Source organism: Labrus bergylta, chromosome 1, assembly GCF_963930695.1.
Source record: "Labrus bergylta chromosome 1, fLabBer1.1, whole genome shotgun sequence".
NCBI classification, from domain to species: domain Eukaryota; kingdom Metazoa; phylum Chordata; class Actinopteri; order Labriformes; family Labridae; genus Labrus; species Labrus bergylta.
Window position 1 is genome coordinate 35,177,935 of NC_089195.1, and position 21,682 is coordinate 35,199,616.

Here is a 21,682-nt window from a genome sequence, read left to right on the forward strand (position 1 = left end):
TTTACCGCTCTCCTGAAGTCTGTAAGTCTGTCATTCTTTCAAATATCAAATAATGATTTCACCTGTTTATACTCAATGTTTACTGCTGAGAGAAAACAACTTCAATTCTATTCAATTCTATTCACAATGTTTTTCACTATTCATTATCGAGAGCAAGGCTAATGACATGTAGGAAAAGAGCCAAAGGTTGGACTTGAACCTTGGCTGCACGCCCTCAAAGACTTAAGCCTTTGTACATGGGGCTTGTGCACTAACCGCTAGGCCACCTGTGTCCCATTCTATTTGTTATTATGAATCTAATTCCACTTCCTGATGTGCTCTGTGTTGCAGTGCTTCAGGGCTGGAGAGTGACTCACTCTTCTGCTCAGATCTGTGCCGTCAAACGATCAACAGTGGAGATACCCTGCACCTAAACATACCCATCAACAATAAGACAACAAACTACTGTAGTTCAGAGCAGATTCTGGTTTACTAAAGACAGGTATGGACCTGTAGATGTGAGAACAGACCCAGACTACTCAGGTCGTGTTGAGTATCTTTTTCATGAGAACGTCTGCACTCTGAGAATCAAAAACCTGAGAGAGAGAGACTCAGCTGTTTACAAGTTCATGTTCACAACAAACCAACCAGGAGGAAGTTTAACTGGTGATGAAGGAGTCACTTTGTCCATCACAGGTAACATTCTCATTTTAAGTTTTTTCTTCATTTTCAGAGTTAATACTACTGTGAATCTTTTTGTTTTTGTTTATTTTAATGTTCTAACTTTCTTCACATGTTCAGACCTTCAGGTGCAGGTGGAAAGAAAAAGGAATCAGGCAGAGCTGAAGTGTTACAGCAGCTGTAATGTGGCTGATAATCCTTCATATGTCTGGTACAGAAATGAAAAAAAAATGATTGCAGAGACGTCTTCTATTAGAGTCTCTGTTCATGAGAATAACAAGTATTCCTGCTCTGTTAAAGGACGAGAGGATTACCGCTCTCCTGAAGTCTGTAAGTTTACTCCACAGTGTTTGACTTTTTATAACCTGTTAACTCTTCCTCATTTTAACCTTCAAAAAGTTTGACCTGACATTGATTTTCAAAGTAAATGAAAAGTGTTTTCTCCTCCAGATGCTCCAAAGCTTCCCTCTGTGTCAGTGAGTCCCTCTGCTGAGATAGTGGAGGGCAGTTCAGTGACTCTGACCTGTAGCAGTGATGCTAACCCAGCAGCTACTTTTACTACTGCAGCTACTGATCCATTTCAGGACGATTTCATCAAAATCTTTTGAGTCGACTGATTTTTCATTCTGCCTGATCTCCCGTTGTTAGTTGTGCAGTGTACACTGAGGCTCGACAGCCTATCATTGTCTGATCAGCTGCTTCAGACTGGTCGGATGATTTTCTGGCACGTTTGATATTTTGGTTGTACGACTGCCCACACTCACATAGCAGAGCCATGCGCAGATCCCACGACTTCAGGACTTTTCCCCCCTGATTGTGTCTGCGCAAACTGACAGAAAACATCCTAAATCACCATGGCAACAGTAGACACGCCTGTTTAATCCAAAAGAAACGATGGCAGGAAATATCTGCAGACCTCCAGCTGAGAGGGAATACAGATAGAATACAGGGAGGTGTGTGTGTGTGTGTGTGTGTGTGTGTGTGTGTGTGTGTGTGTGTGTGTGTGTGTGTGTGTGTGTGTGTGTGTGTGTGTGTGTGTGTGTGTGTGTGTGTGTGTGTGTGTGTGTGTGTGTGTGTTATTGTTTGTGTGTGTGTGTGTGTGTGTGTGTGTGTTTGAGAGAAAGTGTTTTTTGGGCATGTGTGTATTTGAGTCGTGCATATGAGACAGATCTATTGATGATGGTGAATGCTCTGTCCTGATTTCACTCGTACAGTGTGAGTCGACATTCCTCCATGAATTTCAAACAATCGTACAGAGTACGCTGAGCTTTAATGATTGTTGTAAACTCTGCAGGTGAAGAGGGGAGCATCGAGGGAGGGGTTGTCAGCTGGTTTCAATCTGCACCCTCAGCACTTTATTCCACTTAATTCTTCTTTGGTCACTTCAGTTATATTTTTATTCTTCTCTCCTCAAGATGCTCCATCAGTTTGTTCAGCGTCTGTGAGTCCTGCTGGTGAAATCAGAGAGAACAGTAGAGTGACTGTGACCTGTAGCTGTGATGCTAACCCAGCACCTGAATACACCTGGTACAAGGTGAACGGTCGTGAACTCAGTAAAGAATCAGAGCTCGTCTTCAGCTCAGTTCAGTCCTCTGACTCTGGATGGTATTACTGTAAAGCTAAGAATGATCTGGGAGAGAGGACATCTGGATACGTCAACGTTGAAGTGAAATGTGAGTGAAAAACATTTTCTTTGAAAAGCAACATTGAGCTGATTTCTCATTTGAAGGTTTAATTTGCTAAATGTTGAATATAGCTGGAGTAGAGCGTTAGTTATATAATACATGTTAGCAGTGTGAGATTGTCTGTACCAACGTCTCCTCACAGCACGTGACCGAGTGAGCGTCTGAAGAGTTTCTTAAATTTGTTCCAAAGAAAAACCTTCGACTGATTTGTGACGTGTTCTTAAACAACAGAACTGTTCACACCTCATCGCTCAACAGAGCTTGTTATCAGTTATTAGTTATTTTGCAAAGTGGAGATAGTGATGCGTTGATATTTTGTGATTGACATGTTGAGCTTTGACTTTTGATAACATGGAGGCAAAACTTTATTCTGCTCTCCTCCATCAAAGGCTCGTATTAAAGCAACACTGTTCTGTTTGTTCACCTTCAAAATAAAAGCACTAGATGTCATACTGTTTACAAAAGGAAACTGAAATTCACAGAGCAGAGAAATAAACATTTCATGGATCCAGTGTGGACAAGAAGCGTTCAATGCTTCGCCATGCGACATCATATCAAACATCTGATGCTGTGAGGACACGCTGTGATGTGTAATGCAGAACAAAGTCTGAACCGAGAACAAGAGGAGTCCTGAAGGGAAGAAAGGAGAATACAGCAGCGTAACATACTTGTCCTGGGGCCCCGGTACAGATATATTTATTTTTGGGGTCCTCCCAAGCGGCAACTTCCGGTTCTGAAAAATGAAGCCAATGCTGAAGTGTAAAATCCTGCAGTTCATCGACTCTCCACTAGAGGCTGGCTGCAGGAACACAGGAAGTCACATACACATGACATGCAAAAAAAGCTGTTTTTACAGCATAAATAAAGATGTTTACAGCCTGGTTAAAAAACAAATAGGTCTGATTAGTTATTGTCATCACTGGCACACACTTTATGGGGGGTGAGTTTTTTTTACAAACGGCTCTGTTTTGATTTTGAAAACGATACGTGTTATTCATAGTTAGGTGTGTAGCTGACATGATTGACAGGTGGGCGCGGTGTAACGGTTTATCAGGAGGTTTAAAACCCGCCTCAGCTCTCAGCCTGTCATTAGGTTGACTGAAAGTTAGACTGAGACAGCATTTCCAGCATGGTGGCTGCTGCCGATGAGCCTCTGGAGCCCCCTGCAGGAACAGATGGCTGACGTCACTCAGGCTTCAAACATTAATATTTACTGTCTATGAGTCCTCTGCTTTGAACCAAACAGATGAGCACGCTGGTTTGCACTAACCTGCACGGACACACACAACCATTCCAGACAATTCCACAACAGACGATTAATGTCACCATGTGGAAAAACACCATGAAACTGTCATTCAAACCAGCCTCTGATCAGCACCACGGACAGCAGCCGGAGAGACACATTTATCCATGCTGAACTAACAACCAGTGACAGCTGGTCAGTAGAGGGGCTGGGCCAAAAGGGGGCAGCAGATACATCCCTAAAACTGAGACATGAAGAGAGAGTCATCAGTAGTTTTGTCTTAGTGAGAATAGATTGTTTGAATTGATCCACTTGTTTTAATGTGCTTCATGTTCTTATACTCAGTGTTTTTATGAGATGTCTTGACTGTGATTGTAGCTGCTGGAACAGAGTCACTTAAAGGAATCATTAATTATCTATATATTAAAACAGGCTCATTCTTATCCCCTTTTCTGTTCATGTGATATGTCTCTAATATTATTTCAGTTTATTCATCTTGACAATTCAAACATTTTAATGTTGAGGAGAAATTAAAACAGATGTTTTCTCCTCCAGATGCTCCAAAGCTTCCCTCTGTGTCAGTGAGTCCCTCTGCTGAGATAGTGGAGGGCAGTTCAGTGACTCTGACCTGTAGCAGTGATGCTAACCCAGCAGCTACTTTTAAATGGTACAAGAGAAATCAGACCCCTCAATACCGTCGTGAAGGAGCACAGCTGGTCTTCAACTACATTCAACCCTCGGCCTCTGGAGAGTATTACTGTAAATCTGAGAACAAGCTGGGGAGGAAGAGGTCTGGATACGTCTCTATCAATGTGAAATGTGAGTGAAACAGCAGAAATGTTCTTGAAGATATTATGTGTAAAGAAGAAACTCTCACCTACAAATAAACACACTACTATAGTCTCTTTGACAGATTCAAGTTAAAGGACCAGTGTGTGAGATTTAATCAGGACTTTAATGTGACGATTTAAAATATTTTTACTTGAGTTTAATTACTTTAAAAGTTTGTAATGTTAATGATTGTTTATGTCTGCACTTCACAAAGTTCACAATGCTTCACATGTTTCTATAATAAACCAGAAGACTCAGAACAAACGGCTGCTTTAGAGCGGGCCTTCAGTCTACTGAAGCCGGGCGACTCTGAGCCATTTCAGGACGATTTCATCAAAATCTTTGAGTCGACTGATTTTTCATTCTGCCTGATCTCCCGTTGTTAGTTGTGCAGTGTACACTGAGGCTCGACAGCCTATCATTGTCTGATCAGCTGCTTCAGACTGGTCGGATGATTTTCTGGCACGTTTGATATTTTGGTTGTACGACTGCCCACACTCACATAGCAGAGCCATGCGCAGATCCCACGACTTCAGGACTTTTCCCCCCTGATTGTGTCTGCGCAAACTGACAGAAAACGTCCTAAATCACCATGGCAACAGTAGACACGCCTGTTTAATCCAAAAGAAACGATGGCAGGAAATATCTGCAGACCTCCAGCTGAGAGGGAATACTTGTTATTATTTAGCTGCTAGTAAGCTTGTGTGTGTGTGTGTGTGTGTGTGTGTGTGTGTGTGTGTGTGTGTGTGTGTGTGTGTGTGTGTGTGTGTGTGTGTGTGTGTGTGTGTGTGTGTGTGTGTGTGTGTGTGTGTGTGTTGAGAGAAAGTGTTTTTTGTGCATGTGTGTATTTGAGTCGTGCATATGAGACAGATCTATTGATGATGGTGAATGCTCTGTCCTGATTTCACTCGTACAGTGTGAGTCGACATTCCTCCATGAATTTCAAACAATCGTACAGAGTACGCTGAGCTTTAATGATTGTTGTAAACTCTGCAGGTGAAGAGGGGAGCATCGAGGGAGGGGTTGTCAGCTGGTTTCAATCTGCACCCTCAGCACTTTATTCCACTTAATTCTTCTTTGGTCACTTCAGTTATATTTTTATTCTTCTCTCCTCAAGATGCTCCATCAGTTTGTTCAGCGTCTGTGAGTCCTGCTGGTGAAATCAGAGAGAACAGTAGAGTGACTGTGACCTGTAGCTGTGATGCTAACCCAGCACCTGAATACACCTGGTTCAACGTGAACGGTCGTGAACTCAGTAAAGAATCAGAGCTCGTCTTCAGCTCAGTTCAGTCCTCTGACTCTGGAAGGTATTACTGTAAAGCTAAGAATGATCTGGGAGAGAGGACATCTGGATACGTCAAAGTTGAAGTGAAATGTGAGTGAAAAACATTTTCTTTGAAAAGCAACATTGAGCTGATTTCTCATTTGAAGGTTTAATTTGCTGATCATATCTGCTTCCTCTAGCTCTACTTCACACTCACAGTCTGCAGCTAAAGCCCACTGAGCACTGACAACTAATGGTTAAAAGACACATCTTCAATTTGAATTTAAATGTTGAATATAGCTGGAGTAGAGTGTTAGTTATATAATACATGTTAGCAGTGTGAGATTGTCTGTACCAACGTCTCCTCACAGCACGTGACCGAGTGAGCGTCTGAAGAGTTTCTTAAATTTGTTCCAAAGAAAAACCTTCGACTGATTTGTGACGTGTTCTTAAACAACAGAACTGTTCACACCTCATCGCTCAACAGAGCTTGTTATCAGTTATTAGTTATTTTGCAAAGTGGAGATAGTGATGCGTTGATATTTTGTGATTGACATGTTGAGCTTTGACTTTTGATAACATGGAGGCAAAACTTTATTCTGCTCTCCTCCATCAAAGGCTCGTATTAAAGCAACACTGTTCTGTTTGTTCACCTTCAAAATAAAAGCACTAGATGTTATACTGTTTACAAAAGGAAACTGAAATTCACAAAGCAGAGAAATAAACATTTCATGGATCCAGTGTGGACAAGAAGCGTTCAATGCTTCGTCATGCGACATCATATCTAACATCTGATGCTGTGAGGACACGCTGTGATGTGTAATGCAGAACAAAGTCTGAACCGAGAACAAGAGGAGTCTTGAAGGGAAGAAAGGAGAATACAGCAGCATAACATACTTGTCCTGGGGCCCCGGTACAGATATATTTATTTTTGGGGTCCTCCCAAGCGGCAACCTCCGGTTCTGAAAAATGAAGCCAATGCTGAAGTGTAAAATCCTGCAGTTCATCCAGTCTCCACTAGAGGCTGGCTGCAGGAACACAGGAAGTCACATACACATGACATGCAAAAAAAGCTGTTTTTACAGCATAAATAAAGATGTTTACAGCCTGGTTAAAAAACAAATAGGTCTGATTAGTTATTGTCATCACTGGCACACACTTTATGGGGGGTGATTTTTTTTACAAACGGCTTTGTTTTGATTTTGAAAACGATACGTGTTATTCATAGTTAGGTGTGTAGCTGACATGATTGACAGGTGAGCGCGGTGTAACGGTTTATCAGGAGGTTTAAAACCCGCCTCAGCTCTCAGCCTGTCATTAGGTTGACTGAAAGTTAGACTGAGACAGCATTTCCAGCATGGAGACTGCTGCCGATGAGCCTCTGGAGCCCCCTGCAGGAACAGATGGCTGACGTCACTCAGGCTTCAAACATTAATATTTACTGTCTATGAGTCCTCTGCTTTGAACCAAACAGATGAGCACGCTGGTTTGCACTAACCTGCACGGACACACACAACCATTCCAGACAATTCCACAACAGACGATTAATGTCACCATGTGGAAAAACACCATGAAACTGTCATTCAAACCAGCCTCTGATCAGCACCACGGACAGCAGCCGGAGAGACACATTTATCCATGCTGAACTAACAACCAGTGACAGCTGGTCAGTAGAGGGGCTGGGCCAAAAGGGGGCAGCAGATACATCCCTAAAACTGAGACATAAAGAGAGAGTCATCAGGAGTTTTGTCTTAGTGAGAATAGATTGTTTGAATTGATCCACTTGTTTTAATGTGCTTCATGTTCTTATACTCAGTGTTTTTATGAGATGTCTTGACTGTGATTGTAGCTGCTGGAACAGAGTCACTTAAAGGAATCATTAATTATCTATATATTAAAACAGGCTCATTCTTATCCCCTTTTCTGTTCATGTGATATGTCTCTAATATTATTTCAGTGTTTTCATCTTGACAATTCAAACATTTTAATGTTGAGGAGAAATTAAAACAGATGTTTTCTCCTCCAGATGCTCCAAAGCTTCCCTCTGTGTCAGTGAGTCCCTCTGCTGAGATAGTGGAGGGCAGTTCAGTGACTCTGACCTGTAGCAGTGATGCTAACCCAGCAGCTACTTTTAAATGGTACAAGAGAAATCAGACCCCTCAATACCTTCATGAAGGAGCACAGCTGGTCTTCAACTACATTCAACCCTCGGCCTCTGGAGAGTATTACTGTGGATCTGAGAACAAGCTGGGGAGGAAGAGGTCTGGATACATCTCTATCAATGTGAAATGTGAGTGAAACAGCAGAAATGTTCTTGAAGATATTATGTGTAAAGAAGAAACTCTCACCTACAAATAAACACACTACTATAGTCTCTTTGACAGATTCAAGTTAAAGGACCAGTGTGTGAGATTTAATCAGGACTTTAATGTGACGATTTAAAATATTTTTACTTGAGTTTAATTACTTTAAAAGTTTGTAATGTTAATGATTGTTTATGTCTGCACTTCACAAAGTTCACAATGCTTCACATGTTTCTATAATAAACCAGAAGACTCAGAACAAACGGCTGCTTTAGAGCGGGCCTTCAGTCTACTGAAGCCGGGCGACTCTGAGCCATTTCAGGACGATTTCATCAAAATCTTTGAGTCGACTGATTTTTCATTCTGCCTGATCTCCCGTTGTTAGTTGTGCAGTGTACACTGAGGCTCGACAGCCTATCATTGTCTGATCAGCTGCTTCAGACTGGTCGGATGATTTTCTGGCACGTTTGATATTTTGGTTGTACGACTGCCCACACTCACATAGCAGAGCCATGCGCAGATCCCACGACTTCAGGACTTTTCCCCCCTGATTGTGTCTGCGCAAACTGACAGAAAACATCCTAAATCACCATGGCAACAGTAGACACGCCTGTTTAATCCAAAAGAAACGATGGCAGGAAATATCTGCAGACCTCCAGCTGAGAGGGAATACTTGTTATTATTTAGCTGCTAGTTTGTGTGTGTGTGTGTGTGTGTGTGTGTGTGTGTGTGTGTGTGTGTGTTTGTGTTTGTGTGTGTGTGTGTGTGTGTGTGTGTGTGTGTGTGTGTGTGTGTGTGTGTGTGTGTGTGTGTGTGTGTGTGTGTGTGTGTGTGTGTGTGTGTGTGTGTGTGTGTGTGTGTGTGTGTGTGTGTGTGTTTGAGAGAAAGTGTTTTTTGGGCATGTGTGTATTTGAGTCGTGCATATGAGACAGATCTATTGATGATGGTGAATGCTCTGTCCTGATTTCACTCGTACAGTGTGAGTCGACATTCCTCCATGAATTTCAAACAATCGTACAGAGTACGCTGAGCTTTAATGATTGTTGTAAACTCTGCAGGTGAAGAGGGGAGCATCGAGGGAGGGGTTGTCAGCTGGTTTCAATCTGCACCCTCAGCACTTTATTCCACTTCATTCTTCTTTGGTCACTTCAGTTATATTTTTATTCTTCTCTCCTCAAGATGCTCCATCAGTTTGTTCAGCGTCTGTGAGTCCTGCTGGTGAAATCAGAGAGAACAGTAGAGTGACTGTGACCTGTAGCTGTGATGCTAACCCAGCACCTGAATACACCTGGTACAACGTGAACGGTCATGAACTCAGTAAAGAATCAGAGCTCGTCTTCAGCTCAGTTCAGTCCTCTGACTCTGGAAGGTATTACTGTAAAGCTAAGAATGATCTGGGAGAGAGGACATCTGGATACGTCAAAGTTGAAGTGAAATGTGAGTGAAAAACATTTTCTTTGAAAAGCAACATTGAGCTGATTTCTCATTTGAAGGTTTAATTTGCTGATCATATCTGCTTCCTCTAGCTCTACTTCACACTCACAGTCTGCAGCTAAAGCCCACTGAGCACTGACAACTAATGGTTAAAAGACACATCTTTAATTTGAATTTAAATGTTGAATATAGCTGGAGTAGAGCGTTAGTTATATAATACATGTTAGCAGTGTGAGATTGTCTGTACCAACGTCTCCTCACAGCACGTGACCGAGTGAGCGTCTGAAGAGTTTCTTAAATTTGTTCCAAAGAAAAACCTTCGACTGATTTGTGACGTGTTCTTAAACAACAGAACTGTTCACACCTCATCGCTCAACAGAGCTTGTTATCAGTTATTAGTTATTTTGCAAAGTGGAGATAGTGATGCGTTGATATTTTGTGATTGACATGTTGAGCTTTGACTTTTGATAACATGGAGGCAAAACTTTATTCTGCTCGCCTCCATCAAAGGCTCGTATTAAAGCAACACAGTTCTGTTTGTTCACCTTCAAAATAAAAGCACTAGATGTCATACTGTTTACAAAGGGAAACTGAAATTCACAGAGCAGAGAAATAAACATTTAATGGATCCAGTGTGGACAAGAAGCGTTCAATGCTTCGTCATGCGACATCATATCTAACATCTGATGCTGTGAGGAGCATCGATGGGAGCTGGAAAACAACACTCCTGAATGTATTACACACCACCACCCAAAAGGGGGCAGCAGAGGGATGCGTCCCTAAAACTGAGACATAAAGAGAGAGTCATCAGTAGTTTTGTCTTAGTGAGAATAGATTGTTTGAATTGATCCACTTGTTTTAATGTGCTTCATGTTCTTATACTCAGTGTTTTTATGAGATGTCTTGACTGTGATTGTAGCTGCTGGAACAGAGTCACTTAAAGGAATCATTAATTATCTATATATTGAAACAGGCTCATTCTTATCCCCTTTTCTGTTCATGTGATATGTCTCTAATATTATTTCAGTGTTTTCATCTTGACAATTCAAACATTTTAATGTTGAGGAGAACTTAAAACAGATGTTTTCTCCTCCAGATGCTCCAAAGTTTCCCTCTGTGTCAGTGAGTCCCTCTGCTGAGATAGTGGAGGGCAGTTCAGTGACTCTGACCTGTAGCAGTGATGCTAACCCAGCAGCTACTTTTAAATGGTACAAGAGAAATCAGACCCCTCAATACCTTCATGAAGGAGCACAGCTGGTCTTCAACTACATTCAACCCTCGGCCTCTGGAGAGTATTACTGTGGATCTGAGAACAAGCTGGGGAGGAAGAGGTCTGGATACGTCTCTATCAATGTGAAATGTGAGTGAAACAGCAGAAATGTTCTTGAAGATATTATGTGTAAAGAAGAAACTCTCACCTACAAATAAACACACTACTATAGTCTCTTTGACAGATTCAAGTTAAAGGACCAGTGTGTGAGATTTAATCAGGACTTTAATGTGACGGTTTAAAATATTTTTACTTGAGTTTAATTACTTTAAAAGTTTGTAATGTTAATGATTGTTTATGTCTGCACTTCACAAAGTTCACAATGCTTCACATGTTTCTATAATAAACCAGAAGACTCAGAACAAACGGCTGCTTTAGAGCGGGCCTTCAGTCTACTGAAGCCGGGCGACTCTGAGCCATTTCAGGACGATTTCATCAAAATCTTTGAGTCGACTGATTTTTCATTCTGCCTGATCTCCCGTTGTTAGTTGTGCAGTGTACACTGAGGCTCGACAGCCTATCATTGTCTGATCAGCTGCTTCAGACTGGTCGGATGATTTTCTGGCACGTTTGATATTTTGGTTGTACGACTGCCCACACTCACATAGCAGAGCCATGCGCAGATCCCACGACTTCAGGACTTTCCCCCCTGATTGTGTCTGCGCAAACTGACAGAAAACGTCCTAAATCACCATGGCAACAGTAGACACGCCTATTTAATCCAAAAGAAACGATGGCAGGAAATATCTGCAGACCTCCAGCTGAGAGGGAATACTTGTTATTATTTAGCTGCTAGTTAGCTTGTGTGTGTATGTGTGTGTGTGTGTGTGTTTGAGAGAAAGTGTTTTTTGGGCATGTGTGTATTTGAGTCGTGCATATGAGACAGATCTATTGATGATGGTGAATGCTCTGTCCTGATTTCACTCGTACAGTGTGAGTCGACATTCCTCCATGAAATGTGAGTGAAAAACATTTTCTTTGAAAAGCAACATTGAGCTGATTTCTCATTTGAAGGTTTAATTTGCTGATCATATCTGCTTCCTCTAGCTCTACTTCACACTCACAGTCTGCAGCTAAAGCCCACTGAGCACTGTTTTTTCATCTTGACAATTCAAACATTTTAATGTTGAGGAGAAATTAAAACAGATGTTTTCTCCTCCAGATGCTCCAAAGCTTCCCTCTGTGTCAGTGAGTCCCTCTGCTGAGATAGTGGAGGGCAGTTCAGTGACTCTGACCTGTAGCAGTGATGCTAACCCAGCAGCTAATTACACCTGGTACAAGGAGGATGAAGACTCACCAACAGCTTCAGGACAGATCTTTAACATAAACAACACAAGTCCTGAACACAGTGGGCATTATATTTGTATCGCCCAAAATACCAGAGGACGTCATAACTCCACTGTACATCTGACTGTTTTGGAAGGTAAGCTTCACCCACACTGTTTCACAGGTCATATGACTCTATGACAGGAACAGCGGTCTAAAGGAATAACAACACTCTGATTCAGTCGGGAAGGCCACCCAATAGACCTCCGTAAAGGTTCTCCATTAGTCAGTCTCTTGGTATAACTAAAGACTTCCTCGATTGAATTCTTCACAGGACGCCTTCCAGAGACTCCGAGAGGGGTTCAGTTTAGTTCAGTTTAGTTTCTTAGGATATCAGGTTAAGGTTAGGCTGACAGTACCTCTGCAACACTGAGGCACGAGGGGAAGGCGGACCTGGATTACAGCAATGCTGCAGCTTTTCTTCCTGAGGTCCACAACACCCATTACAGTGTGACTGTGTCATCTTACAACTTAAAACCAACATAACACTCATTAACATAAACAACATTCAATACACAGCTTTCATCCTAACACATAACATTACAGGACTAACAGCAAGACAAAACATGAACACAATGACAGGGTGAGGACAGCTTCTAGGAAATTATGATCATACGATTGTTCAATCCATGGCAGTGACATTTGAACCCGTTCAGTTCCTCTGTACACAATCTACTGATGAGTTAAAGAATATATATACATGTACCTGCAAAATGCATCTGTCTAAACATACACACACATAAACAATAAGCAAATAGAACAATCAAAGAGTTACAGGAGGAACATAAATCAAATAAAATGTATAGCTTGTTGGATGGCAATAGATGAATTTACTCGGTCAAAAGATACTGCTTTAATAAACATTTGAATTTAGTTTTCTTGTTTTCTTAGTTCATGTATCTTTGAAGTGAGTTCCATTCCTGCATTGCTCGAAACATTTACTGTTTGTTTAATTGAGTTGGTTCTTGCTTTAGTTAAATGAAGTTCCCTCCTGTTGCATGCCTGGTTGAGTAGTTTTGAGATGCTGAACTAAACGTCACATTTTTAAGTCTTTGTCACAATAATGTTTTTGATAAATGTCAAAAGTGAGTATCGTAGTCTGTTTTTAACAGTAACAGGGTGTTTGTCCTTCGTTTGGGTCTTATTTCTTTTTCAATTTCACCAAAAGAAATTACAATAAGTTGTAAGAATGTGTTCATGACGTGTTTTTACTTGTAAGGTTAACTTTCTGTCTCTGTCTGTTTCAGCAGGAGGATGGAAACTGACGACTGCTGTGACAGTTCCTGCTATTTTCCTCATTATCATACTCATCTTTGTCGTCATATGGATCATGTGAGCAGTTCTTTTTCAGCAAATACTTGTTCATGATTAATGCATTGTACCCTCACAAACAACAATATGGTTTACTTCTATTTGAATGCTCCTCACCAGAAAGAAGAGGGCCTGCCGGCCGGAGACAGACCAGAGAACAGTGAACAGGTGAGGAAGTCTCTGAATTTATGAATCAGGGACGGTTGAACTCTTGACATAGTGTTTGATTTGTTTGCCTTCAGCAATGTTTGTCCTATTTGTTTGCTGTAAGTGCTTAAGCTTTTGCTCTCTCCATCCTGGTGCTTCACATGTTGGGTTTTTCCAAAAAACTGAAGATTTTCTGAGAGCTCCCCAAAAAAGGAAAGTGAGACCTTTTGGGTTGCGTTGCTTTCCTGGCCATGATAAAGACACCCAAGGATCATCAGCATTCAACAAGACAAACCATAACATTATGAACTGCTTTTAATGAAACACCAAAAACAGGATTGGTTTCTGATTCAAGTCTCAAGTTCCCTCTTTTGCTTTCAGTAAAATTACAACTTCTGTCTCTGTAAATAACTCAAGCCTTGAATCCTGTCTTTCAAAAGTCTGTCTGTAAATAACTGAATACTCTTTGTTGTCCGGTGTTCACAGATACAACCAGCAGAGGAGCAGGATGAGCTTCAATATGCCACTGTCGACTTTTCCAGGAACCAGGCTGATCCTCTCTATTCCAACATCCAACCAGTTAAACCCCAAAGACACAAGAAGAAGAAGAAGGAAGAAGAAGAAGGAGAACAAGAGGAGATGGTTGAGTACTCTGTGGTTAACTTTAACAGCGGCGGTGCAGCCCAGAGGTAAAACAACTCCTCACATAACATGATCTTTAACCACAAAACTATTGTTTTCATCATTCTGTTTATTGTGTTTTCATCATTTACCATGATCACTGTTGGCCTGTTATCATATAATCTCATGTCTTTCTTCTTCTCAGCACCAGTGGTCAGCAAGCTGCAGATCCAGCTGCATTGTACAGTACAGTCAACAAACATGGACGAAGAAACCTCTAGTTTACTCTCATCCAATGAAATCCTTACAGGAAACCACTTTGAGAATGAATCCTCGGGACAGACTCCTTCAAGAACGCAGCTAGACCTGCATTTAATAAATGACTTCAAACAGATAAATGATGTTAGTATTAAGCTTTGTGAATGACTTACTGTGGTCCACCTGTAAAGTGATTATGAATTATTTTACAGGATTAATAATGAGTTTTACATTAACAAGACTCAGGTTTAAACAAATCAAACAAGTATTACTAGTTAAAAAGTATTTACCTTTATTGTTAATTGTTGTTGTGAAGATTCTAATTTTGTATTCATCTGTTTCTTATTGTTTTGTGGGGGAAGCTTTTATTTTGAAGGCGTATTTGCTTCTTACCTGCTTTAAACCGGATATTAAAAGACTCAGGTAGGTAGACAGTCAGTGAGTTAATTGATTTAAAAAAACCCACTGTTATCCACGCCCTTACATTTTAGCAACCAGCTGGAAGGTGTACAAGGTACAACCTTTGTAATCTTTATGATGTTTTCAGTGATTTATTTAAGCGTGCTAGCCTTCAGCTTAGCCATGCTATCTCATTCGCTCGCCCTTAGACCTTGGTTAATTGAGTCCTGTTAAATGTAGTTATTATGTTGATTTTTTTGCTAAATTTAATTGCTCATTTTATGTGTATTTAAGGCCTATAGTTATCAATACGTGATTTATATATATTCTTTGGTGTAGTTAGTAAATGTTATTAATATGGTTCTTTAACTTTGTTGTTTGACTTGGTAAAAATGTTCTAAATTAACCTGACTATCTATTTTTATACCTTATCTCTTGTTATGTGTTAATATTATAAATATTTATGGTCCTTTTCCCTGTTTTGGGTTTAATGGTTATTTGCATGTTTATAAAGTTTGTCTTTCTGTTGTGTTTTATGTACAGCTCTTACGGTTTGTTTGTGAGTTATTGCACAGCATGAAGCAAAAAAGTAAAGTAACATAAACCAACAGATAAAGGATTCATCAATTGCTGTAGCTGGGTTTGCTACAGCTACCATGCCCATTCCAGGTGGTCAGATTTAAATGCACCTGTAGCCTGTGTGTGGTGTCGGTAAGAGAGCAGAAACACACCGAGCACAAAGGTTGTACTGTCACCACACGTTTGGCATTCATCTAAATGTCTGTAGTTAGTTCACCTGTTGCTTATATCCTTGCTTTTATTCACTTACAAGTTTTACTTAAATGGTTCTCTTGTAATGTGTCACAGATGTAAATGAGTAATGTAAAATGTTTACACTTCCTGAACCAAATTTCAATGAAATACTTCTGCAAACAATGTAAAAAGGGATCAAATGTAAATTTCATTTTTCCAAACAATCAGAGATGAATGACAAAATGTAAATGTCCTGACTCTGACTCTCTGATGTTTCACTGCCCTCTAGTGGAGAGGCTTTTATTCTCACATTCAGGCTTCATCATTCAGTGCTCCCTAAATGGGATAAATAAACATTTTAATTTATCATTTAATTTATGATATAATATGTATAATCCATCGAGCAACACCCCCGAGTCTTCGTTACCCAGCTTCCCTGAGTCTCCACAGTCCCAGCAGCTGGTTTGCCATTCAAAGCCTCAGACTCAGCAACTGGTGTGCGAGCCTCATCCTTCCCACTTCCAAGAGCCTCAGCTAACAGGGTTCCCAGTGACCCAGTACCTGTGCTTCCCAGTAACTCTGCCCCCGTGCTTCCAAATGACCCAGCCTTCATGCTTTCAAGAGCCTGAGACCACCCAGTGCCCCAGAACCTCAGCCAAACTGTGTCCCAGAACCTCAGCCAACCTGTGTCCCAGAACCTCAGCCAACCTGTGTCCCAGAACCTCAGCCAAACTGTGTCCCAGAACCTCAGCCAACCTGTGTCCCAGAACCTCAGCCAACCTGTGTCCCAGAACCTCAGCCAAACTGTGTCCCAGAACCTCAGCCAACCTGTGCCCCAGAACCTCAGCCAACCTGTGTCCCAGAGCCTCAGCCAACCTGTGCCCCAGAACCTCAGCCAACCTGTGTCCCAGAACCTCAGCCAACCTGTGCCCCAGAACCTCAGCCTGTGCTCCTGTCCTGCCAGAGCATCTTCAGCTCCAGCCCTCTTAACGTTCCTGTTGAGGCCTGGTTCCCCATTGGCATGTCTGTCCATTGCTGTGTCCCAGTGGGAGGCCCTGCCAACAACTGCATCCCTGTTGTAGGCCCTGCCCACTCTTTTGGGCCTGTCAGTGGCCTGGCCTATACCTGCCCATGTTTTTACGTTGACGGCAAGACAGAAATCTCCTAGCCGCCGCCTTCCCAAACTGCTCTCACCGTTTGGTCGGCCTCCCATCCTCCCTCCTGAACTATTTGCGCTAATGCCCTTCAGGTTCCTGCTCTCCCTCTGCCCTGCCGCCCACCTGAACTTTTCTGCTCCCTGAACTCTAGCCCTTGGTTCAACTCAGCTGCAGACTATTAAACATCCTGCCTCAGTGCACAGATGAACTGTACAGGACTGTACAAAGATTAGTGGGATTCAAAAATAAATTTATAAATAAAATAAAAAAGATTGTTCTCAGCATGCTTCTTTTTGAAGTCTGTTCTGCTGCAAAATATTCCTATGAAATCTATTTTATCTTTTTATGATTAATCCACTTGACCAGCTCATGAGTACCCCCCCCCCCCAAAAAAAAAATTATCCTGAACTGTGATTGGCTATTCACCCTGTCAGAGCTGAGACTAATGATAAAACTGACTCTTCTCTTTTTTAAGGCTCCTGAATCAATGAATCATTTTTAATTGTTTGATAAATAGTTAAAATAATAATAATAAATACTTTGCATATCTATTTCACAAGACCGGTGCATAGGACGGTAATGCACACTGTCATACTTGCAATGAAGTAACTAGCATGTACAGGACCAACACATTGCTAATTCATGTAATCTTGCAAGTTTGACTGTGTGCAAATGGTAAGTACTTTAAATTTGGACTTTTAGCATACATCTTATTTTTGTGTCAATAAAGAATGAAGCTAAAAATGTATTTATGTTTCCATTATTTTGTTTTGTGACTGAGATATAACAGGTGAATTTTAATAGGTTATTTTTAAAGGTAAATCATTTATTATTATTTATTTGTGTGTGTTTTTGAAGGCCACCACTGCATCAGTCAGTGCACCAGTCGGGCTACCCCAGTGTTGATGCTCCTGCACCCAAGGGTCTCACATTTTGAAGATAACCCCTTGTTCAGTTTTTATGTCCTGTAAAAAAAATAAGTTTGCCCTAAAACAAGTTTGGTACCAATAGGACTTCTTTGTGATGTGAGTTCTTCCTGTTTGACTGATCATATATGTTAATCATCTAAAGAGGAAGGAAATGTAGGCGTTAAAAACAGCCTGATATCTGTCTTCTGTTCACTCACTGCAGAGGAGGACAGTCTTCTCTCAGACGATATCCTTCTTCACTGTAAGTAGAATAATTTATCAACATGTCTGATACTGTTTGAGTCCTGCTGTGTTCTTATTAATCTGCTAACATGTTTTATTGTCCCTAAAGTCACACAGAGAGATGAGAGGAGCAGCGATGACTTTAACTGCAGCAGTGAGTGGATTTATCGTCCTCCTCCTCTCTGTGTCAGGTACTTCATATCTACAGTTACATTCATTTAATCTAAAGAGGGAAATCTGAGGAGATGTGGGACTGATTAATGCAGACTGAAAAGTGTGCTTGATGTTACAGGAAATGTTCTCAGAAACACTATAAACACAGTTTTAATGTATATCATTGTATATCTGTTTTAATGTCTAACAGGAAGATCTTTAGTTGGATCGCCTTTTTCATATTATTTCTTAAGCAGTTTGTTTTCAGAATCTTTCATACAGTTTCTATCGACATGTATTTTTTTCATCCTTTTTAACATTTTTTGGATGGAAACTTGTTTCCATGATGCGTTGACAGCTTTTAAGATCGTATTTTTAAGTATGAGTGTCTGCTCTGTTTCTCACACCTCATAGTTCTGCTTTTTTTAAAGTCTTCACACTTACTTCAACAGCAAACTTACCACAGACCATCCAAGTATGGCAAAAAGTCTTTAATAATCAATTCATAGTTTTCACATGACATCACACGCTTATGGAACCGCCCACCTGGCGGGCGATAAAGACTCTGTAGCTGAACGCTACTGAGAAGTTATTGGTCTCAGTGTTTTTTTATCAGTTTAATTTTTCCATGTTTCAAATGAGAGACAGTTGTTGTTGAATGTGATGCACTAACCGACGAGGAGACGAGCCCGGGTTGTTCTTCTACAGAATGTTTGAAAGAAAACCCAGAGAGGAGGAGATTGTGGATTAATGCTGTTAGACACTCTGCTGTCCCTGTGAGGGAACAAAAGAACAGACTTCTCCTCATCATGACATTAAAGATTGTGTTAACTTGATCTAAATATTCCTGCCTTTAACGAACATTACTGCCCCAGAACACTGACTGACAGAGACCCAGATACTATCGTCAGCTAACCTTAACTTATGTTAGCTTGTTAGCACTCACCGATGTTTGGATGATGAAGAATTTCTTGCCCTTCACTTCCTAAACGAGCATTATTGACCCAGCCACATCAAAAATACATAAAACTGTCTTTTCATCCTACAATGGTGAAGGAGAGGGATTACCCTCTAAATATAACATCTCTAAAGTGACTTTCTTCTCTCTGATAATCAATACTTCCTCTTACAACCGTAAAGTTCACAGGTCTAAATAACACATTTAACGTTCTCTACACCTTCAGACTGGATGATGTCTGGTCTCAACGACTTGCAGATTAACTGTAGAAACAAGTGAACATCTTCTACTCTTCCTTTAACTGTATATACAAATGGACAACATCCCTCAGGCTCCTTCTGTTGAACAAGATGAAGCCAAATGATCCTCATGATGGGCGCTTACATATTGCATATTTGCAACCAGAGTCTGCGTAGTAGGGATCCACTGGAAGACGTCCCGCTACTTCCTCTAACGAAAACATTTAACGTACAGAGAAACATAAAAATCCCTCAGGTGTGTTCAGTCAACAGAAGAACAGATGCATGCGTTTAGATTTCATTGTTGACCCCCATGGCCTTTCTGTTATCATGGAGGAGGTTGGAGTTTGACCTATACTGCAGCCAGTCAGCAGGGGGCGCTCTAAATCTTTCTCCTTTGACTGCAGCCGTTGCACCGTCAATTTTAACATACAGTCTATTTTTACACTAGAGCAGGGGTCTCCAACCTTTCTTCATCTGAGAGCTTCTTTGAAAAAATGAAAGTGGCCAATCAAATCTCTTGCATTCATTTACATCAGCTGAATGAAGCTACTGTTTGTACACGTGTGAAATTGCAAAAAGCCAATGCTCATCAAGAATCTTAAATTCACATCAAGGTCCAAGAAAAAAACATGAATATTTTACACTTCTTATTGTAAGCTATGTTGCTGAGAATTCACATCAATGTCCAAGAAAACATTACTTCTTTACACTTGTTTTAATGGGCCAAATATATGAATAGTGGGAAGAGGTACATTTTTTATATATATATACATATTTTTATTTTTATTTTTTTAACACAGTCGGTCAACCTATAGGTGAGCTACTTTAAACCTGCCTGCTCCGAGCTACCTGTTGGAGACCCCTGCACTAGGGCTTTCAAACAATTACACATTTATGATTAATCATATCTTTAATCACATGTTTGAAGTTCCATTATTTTACATTTTAAATATGTTATGCTTTTATTGTAGATATTATACTGTTTTATGTTAAGGGTGCTTTACTTCCTGTTTGGATACAAACGTTTTTTTTCATATGTAGAGACTTTTCCTTTTTCTTTTTAAAGTTATGGATGTTGATGGTTGTTTCCTGATGTGCTCTGTGTTACAGTGGTTCAGGGTCAGGACAGCTGGAGAGTGACTTACTCTTCTCTTCAGATCTGTGCTTATAAAGGATCAACTGTGGAGATGAACTGCACCTTCACATACCCAGAGAGGATAAATAGACAAGTTAACTCACTTCAGAAAACATTCTGGTTTAGAAAAGATGGTTTTTATTACAAAGATGTAGAAACAGTTTCAGAGTATTCAGGTCGTGTGAAGAATATCTGTGATGGGAACAAATGCACTCTGAGAATCACAAACCTGAGAGAGACAGACTCGACTGTGTACAGGTTTGGATTCATAATAAACAAAGACAGTTATCATGGTCGACCTGGGGTCACTCTGTCAGTCACAGGTAATCTTTCACCTCAATATTTCTGAGCTCACTGTTTCTAATACATTATAAATACATGTTTTAATATGTGCATGTTTTGTGAAAACAGTTGACGTTTCTTCACATGTTCAGATCTCCAGGTGAAGGTGAGCAGACCACATGAGGCTCTGCTCTTTCAGTGTCTCAGTGGACTTTCCAGTCAAACCTCCTACATCTGGTTCAGGAACGGACAGAAACTCAAACATAGCACTTCATCTTATTATTCACCAGAGCAGCTTCTTCAGACAGACAGTTACTCCTGTGCTCTATCAGGACATGAGAAGTGCCCGTCTCCTCCAGTGTGTGAGTTTATTTACAGTCTTCACTGATTCACACCATCAGATGGAATCTTTAAACTATTAAATGGTGCCTCATAGCAGCATGTACCTCAGTGGTATTTGTTATTTATTTAGATTTTTCATAGAGTGTCCTGTTTATCTGTTTCAATGTAAAAAAAAAACCTTTATTCAGCTGTCATGAGCCTCAATTTCAAAACCAAAAGCTAAGTTAGAATGTAATATGTTCATCATCATCATCTGATGTGGATGACAAAGGTCTCTCTGATTCTCCTCCAGATGCTCCAAAGCTTCCCTCTGTGTCAGTGAGTCCCTCTGCTGAGATAGTGGAGGGCAGTTCAGTGACTCTGACCTGTAGCAGTGATGCTAACCCAGCAGCTACTTTTAAATGGTACAAGAGAAATCAGACCCCTCAATACCTTCATGAAGGAGCACAGCTGGTCTTCAACTACATTCACCCCTCGGCCTCTGGAGAGTATTACTGTGGATCTGAGAACAAGCTGGGGAGGAAGAGGTCTGGATACGTCTCTATCAATGTGAAATGTGAGTGAAACAGCAGAAATGTTCTTGAAGATATTATGTGTAAAGAAGAAACTCTCACCTACAAATAAACACACTACTATAGTCTCTTTGACAGATTCAAGTTAAAGGACCAGTGTGTGAGATTTAATCAGGACTTTAATGTGACAATTTAAAATATTTTTACTTGAGTTTAATTACTTTAAAAGTTTGTTACTGTAACTC

At 40.7% G+C, this 21,682-nt stretch overlaps 4 protein-coding genes across 7 annotated transcripts in view; all 4 read left to right on the forward strand.

Annotated features, from left to right (window-relative positions):
* The window catches only part of LOC114919747 (sialoadhesin-like), a 9,370-nt gene extending 7,040 nt beyond the window's left edge, over nucleotides 1–2,330 (forward strand). For 2 of the 3 annotated variants that reach the window (XM_065959930.1, XM_065959936.1), the window contains 3 exons: nucleotides 1–21; nucleotides 331–675; nucleotides 781–2,330. The exon at nucleotides 1–21 is cut by the window's left edge and continues 189 nt beyond it. In XM_065959930.1, the coding sequence (XP_065816002.1) occupies nucleotides 1–21; nucleotides 331–413 (104 nt within the window). In that variant the 3' untranslated portion in view covers nucleotides 414–675; nucleotides 781–2,330. The remainder of the gene's footprint in view (nucleotides 22–330; nucleotides 676–780) is intronic. The other variant, XM_065959932.1, reaches the window with a different exon arrangement.
* Nucleotides 2,331–2,563: 233 nt separating this feature from the next.
* LOC114918907 (B-cell receptor CD22-like) lies at nucleotides 2,564–9,714 on the forward strand. The gene is made up of 4 exons (XM_065959919.1): nucleotides 2,564–4,407; nucleotides 5,537–5,794; nucleotides 7,710–7,973; nucleotides 9,166–9,714. Exons 1-4 carry the CDS (start codon nucleotides 4,128–4,130, stop codon nucleotides 9,429–9,431), a joined length of 1,068 nt encoding a protein of 355 aa, XP_065815991.1. The 5' UTR covers nucleotides 2,564–4,127; the 3' UTR covers nucleotides 9,432–9,714.
* A 3,752-nt stretch (nucleotides 9,715–13,466) lies between these two features.
* On the forward strand, nucleotides 13,467–16,943 carry LOC109978588 (coiled-coil domain-containing protein 8-like). 2 transcript variants are annotated; one of them, XM_065959939.1, is made up of 3 exons: nucleotides 13,467–13,495; nucleotides 13,961–14,163; nucleotides 14,301–16,943. In XM_065959939.1, exon 3 carries the CDS (start codon nucleotides 15,893–15,895, stop codon nucleotides 16,493–16,495), a length of 603 nt encoding a protein of 200 aa, XP_065816011.1. In that variant the 5' UTR covers nucleotides 13,467–13,495; nucleotides 13,961–14,163; nucleotides 14,301–15,892; the 3' UTR covers nucleotides 16,496–16,943. The 2 variants fall into 2 exon arrangements, with proteins under 2 accessions (XP_065816011.1, XP_065816014.1); XM_065959942.1 differs by having other exon boundaries at nucleotides 14,318–16,943.
* Nucleotides 16,944–17,794: 851 nt separating this feature from the next.
* Nucleotides 17,795–21,615, forward strand: LOC114919000 (protein turtle-like). The gene is made up of 5 exons (XM_065959950.1): nucleotides 17,795–17,832; nucleotides 17,923–18,004; nucleotides 20,277–20,624; nucleotides 20,736–20,945; nucleotides 21,218–21,615. The coding sequence occupies exons 2-5, from the start codon at nucleotides 17,935–17,937 to the stop codon at nucleotides 21,487–21,489; spliced, it is 900 nt and encodes a 299-aa protein (XP_065816022.1). The 5' UTR covers nucleotides 17,795–17,832; nucleotides 17,923–17,934; the 3' UTR covers nucleotides 21,490–21,615.
* The last annotated feature ends 67 nt before the right edge of the window (nucleotides 21,616–21,682 follow it).

Coding starts and splice junctions, on each gene's coding strand:
- LOC114918907 (XM_065959919.1), top strand. CDS start 4,128: ATGTTTTCTCCTCCAGATGCTCCAAAGCTTCCCTCTGTGTCAGTGAGT. Junction 4,408..5,536: donor CGTCTCTATCAATGTGAAAT/GTGAGTGAAACA, acceptor TCTCTCCTCAAG/ATGCTCCATCAGTTTGTTCA. Junction 7,974..9,165: donor CATCTCTATCAATGTGAAAT/GTGAGTGAAACA, acceptor TCTCTCCTCAAG/ATGCTCCATCAGTTTGTTCA.
- LOC109978588 (XM_065959939.1), top strand. CDS start 15,893: ATGTATAATCCATCGAGCAACACCCCCGAGTCTTCGTTACCCAGCTTC.
- LOC114919000 (XM_065959950.1), top strand. CDS start 17,935: ATGAGAGGAGCAGCGATGACTTTAACTGCAGCAGTGAGTGGATTTATC. Junction 20,625..20,735: donor GGTCACTCTGTCAGTCACAG/GTAATCTTTCAC, acceptor TCACATGTTCAG/ATCTCCAGGTGAAGGTGAGC. Junction 20,946..21,217: donor GTGCCCGTCTCCTCCAGTGT/GTGAGTTTATTT, acceptor ATTCTCCTCCAG/ATGCTCCAAAGCTTCCCTCT.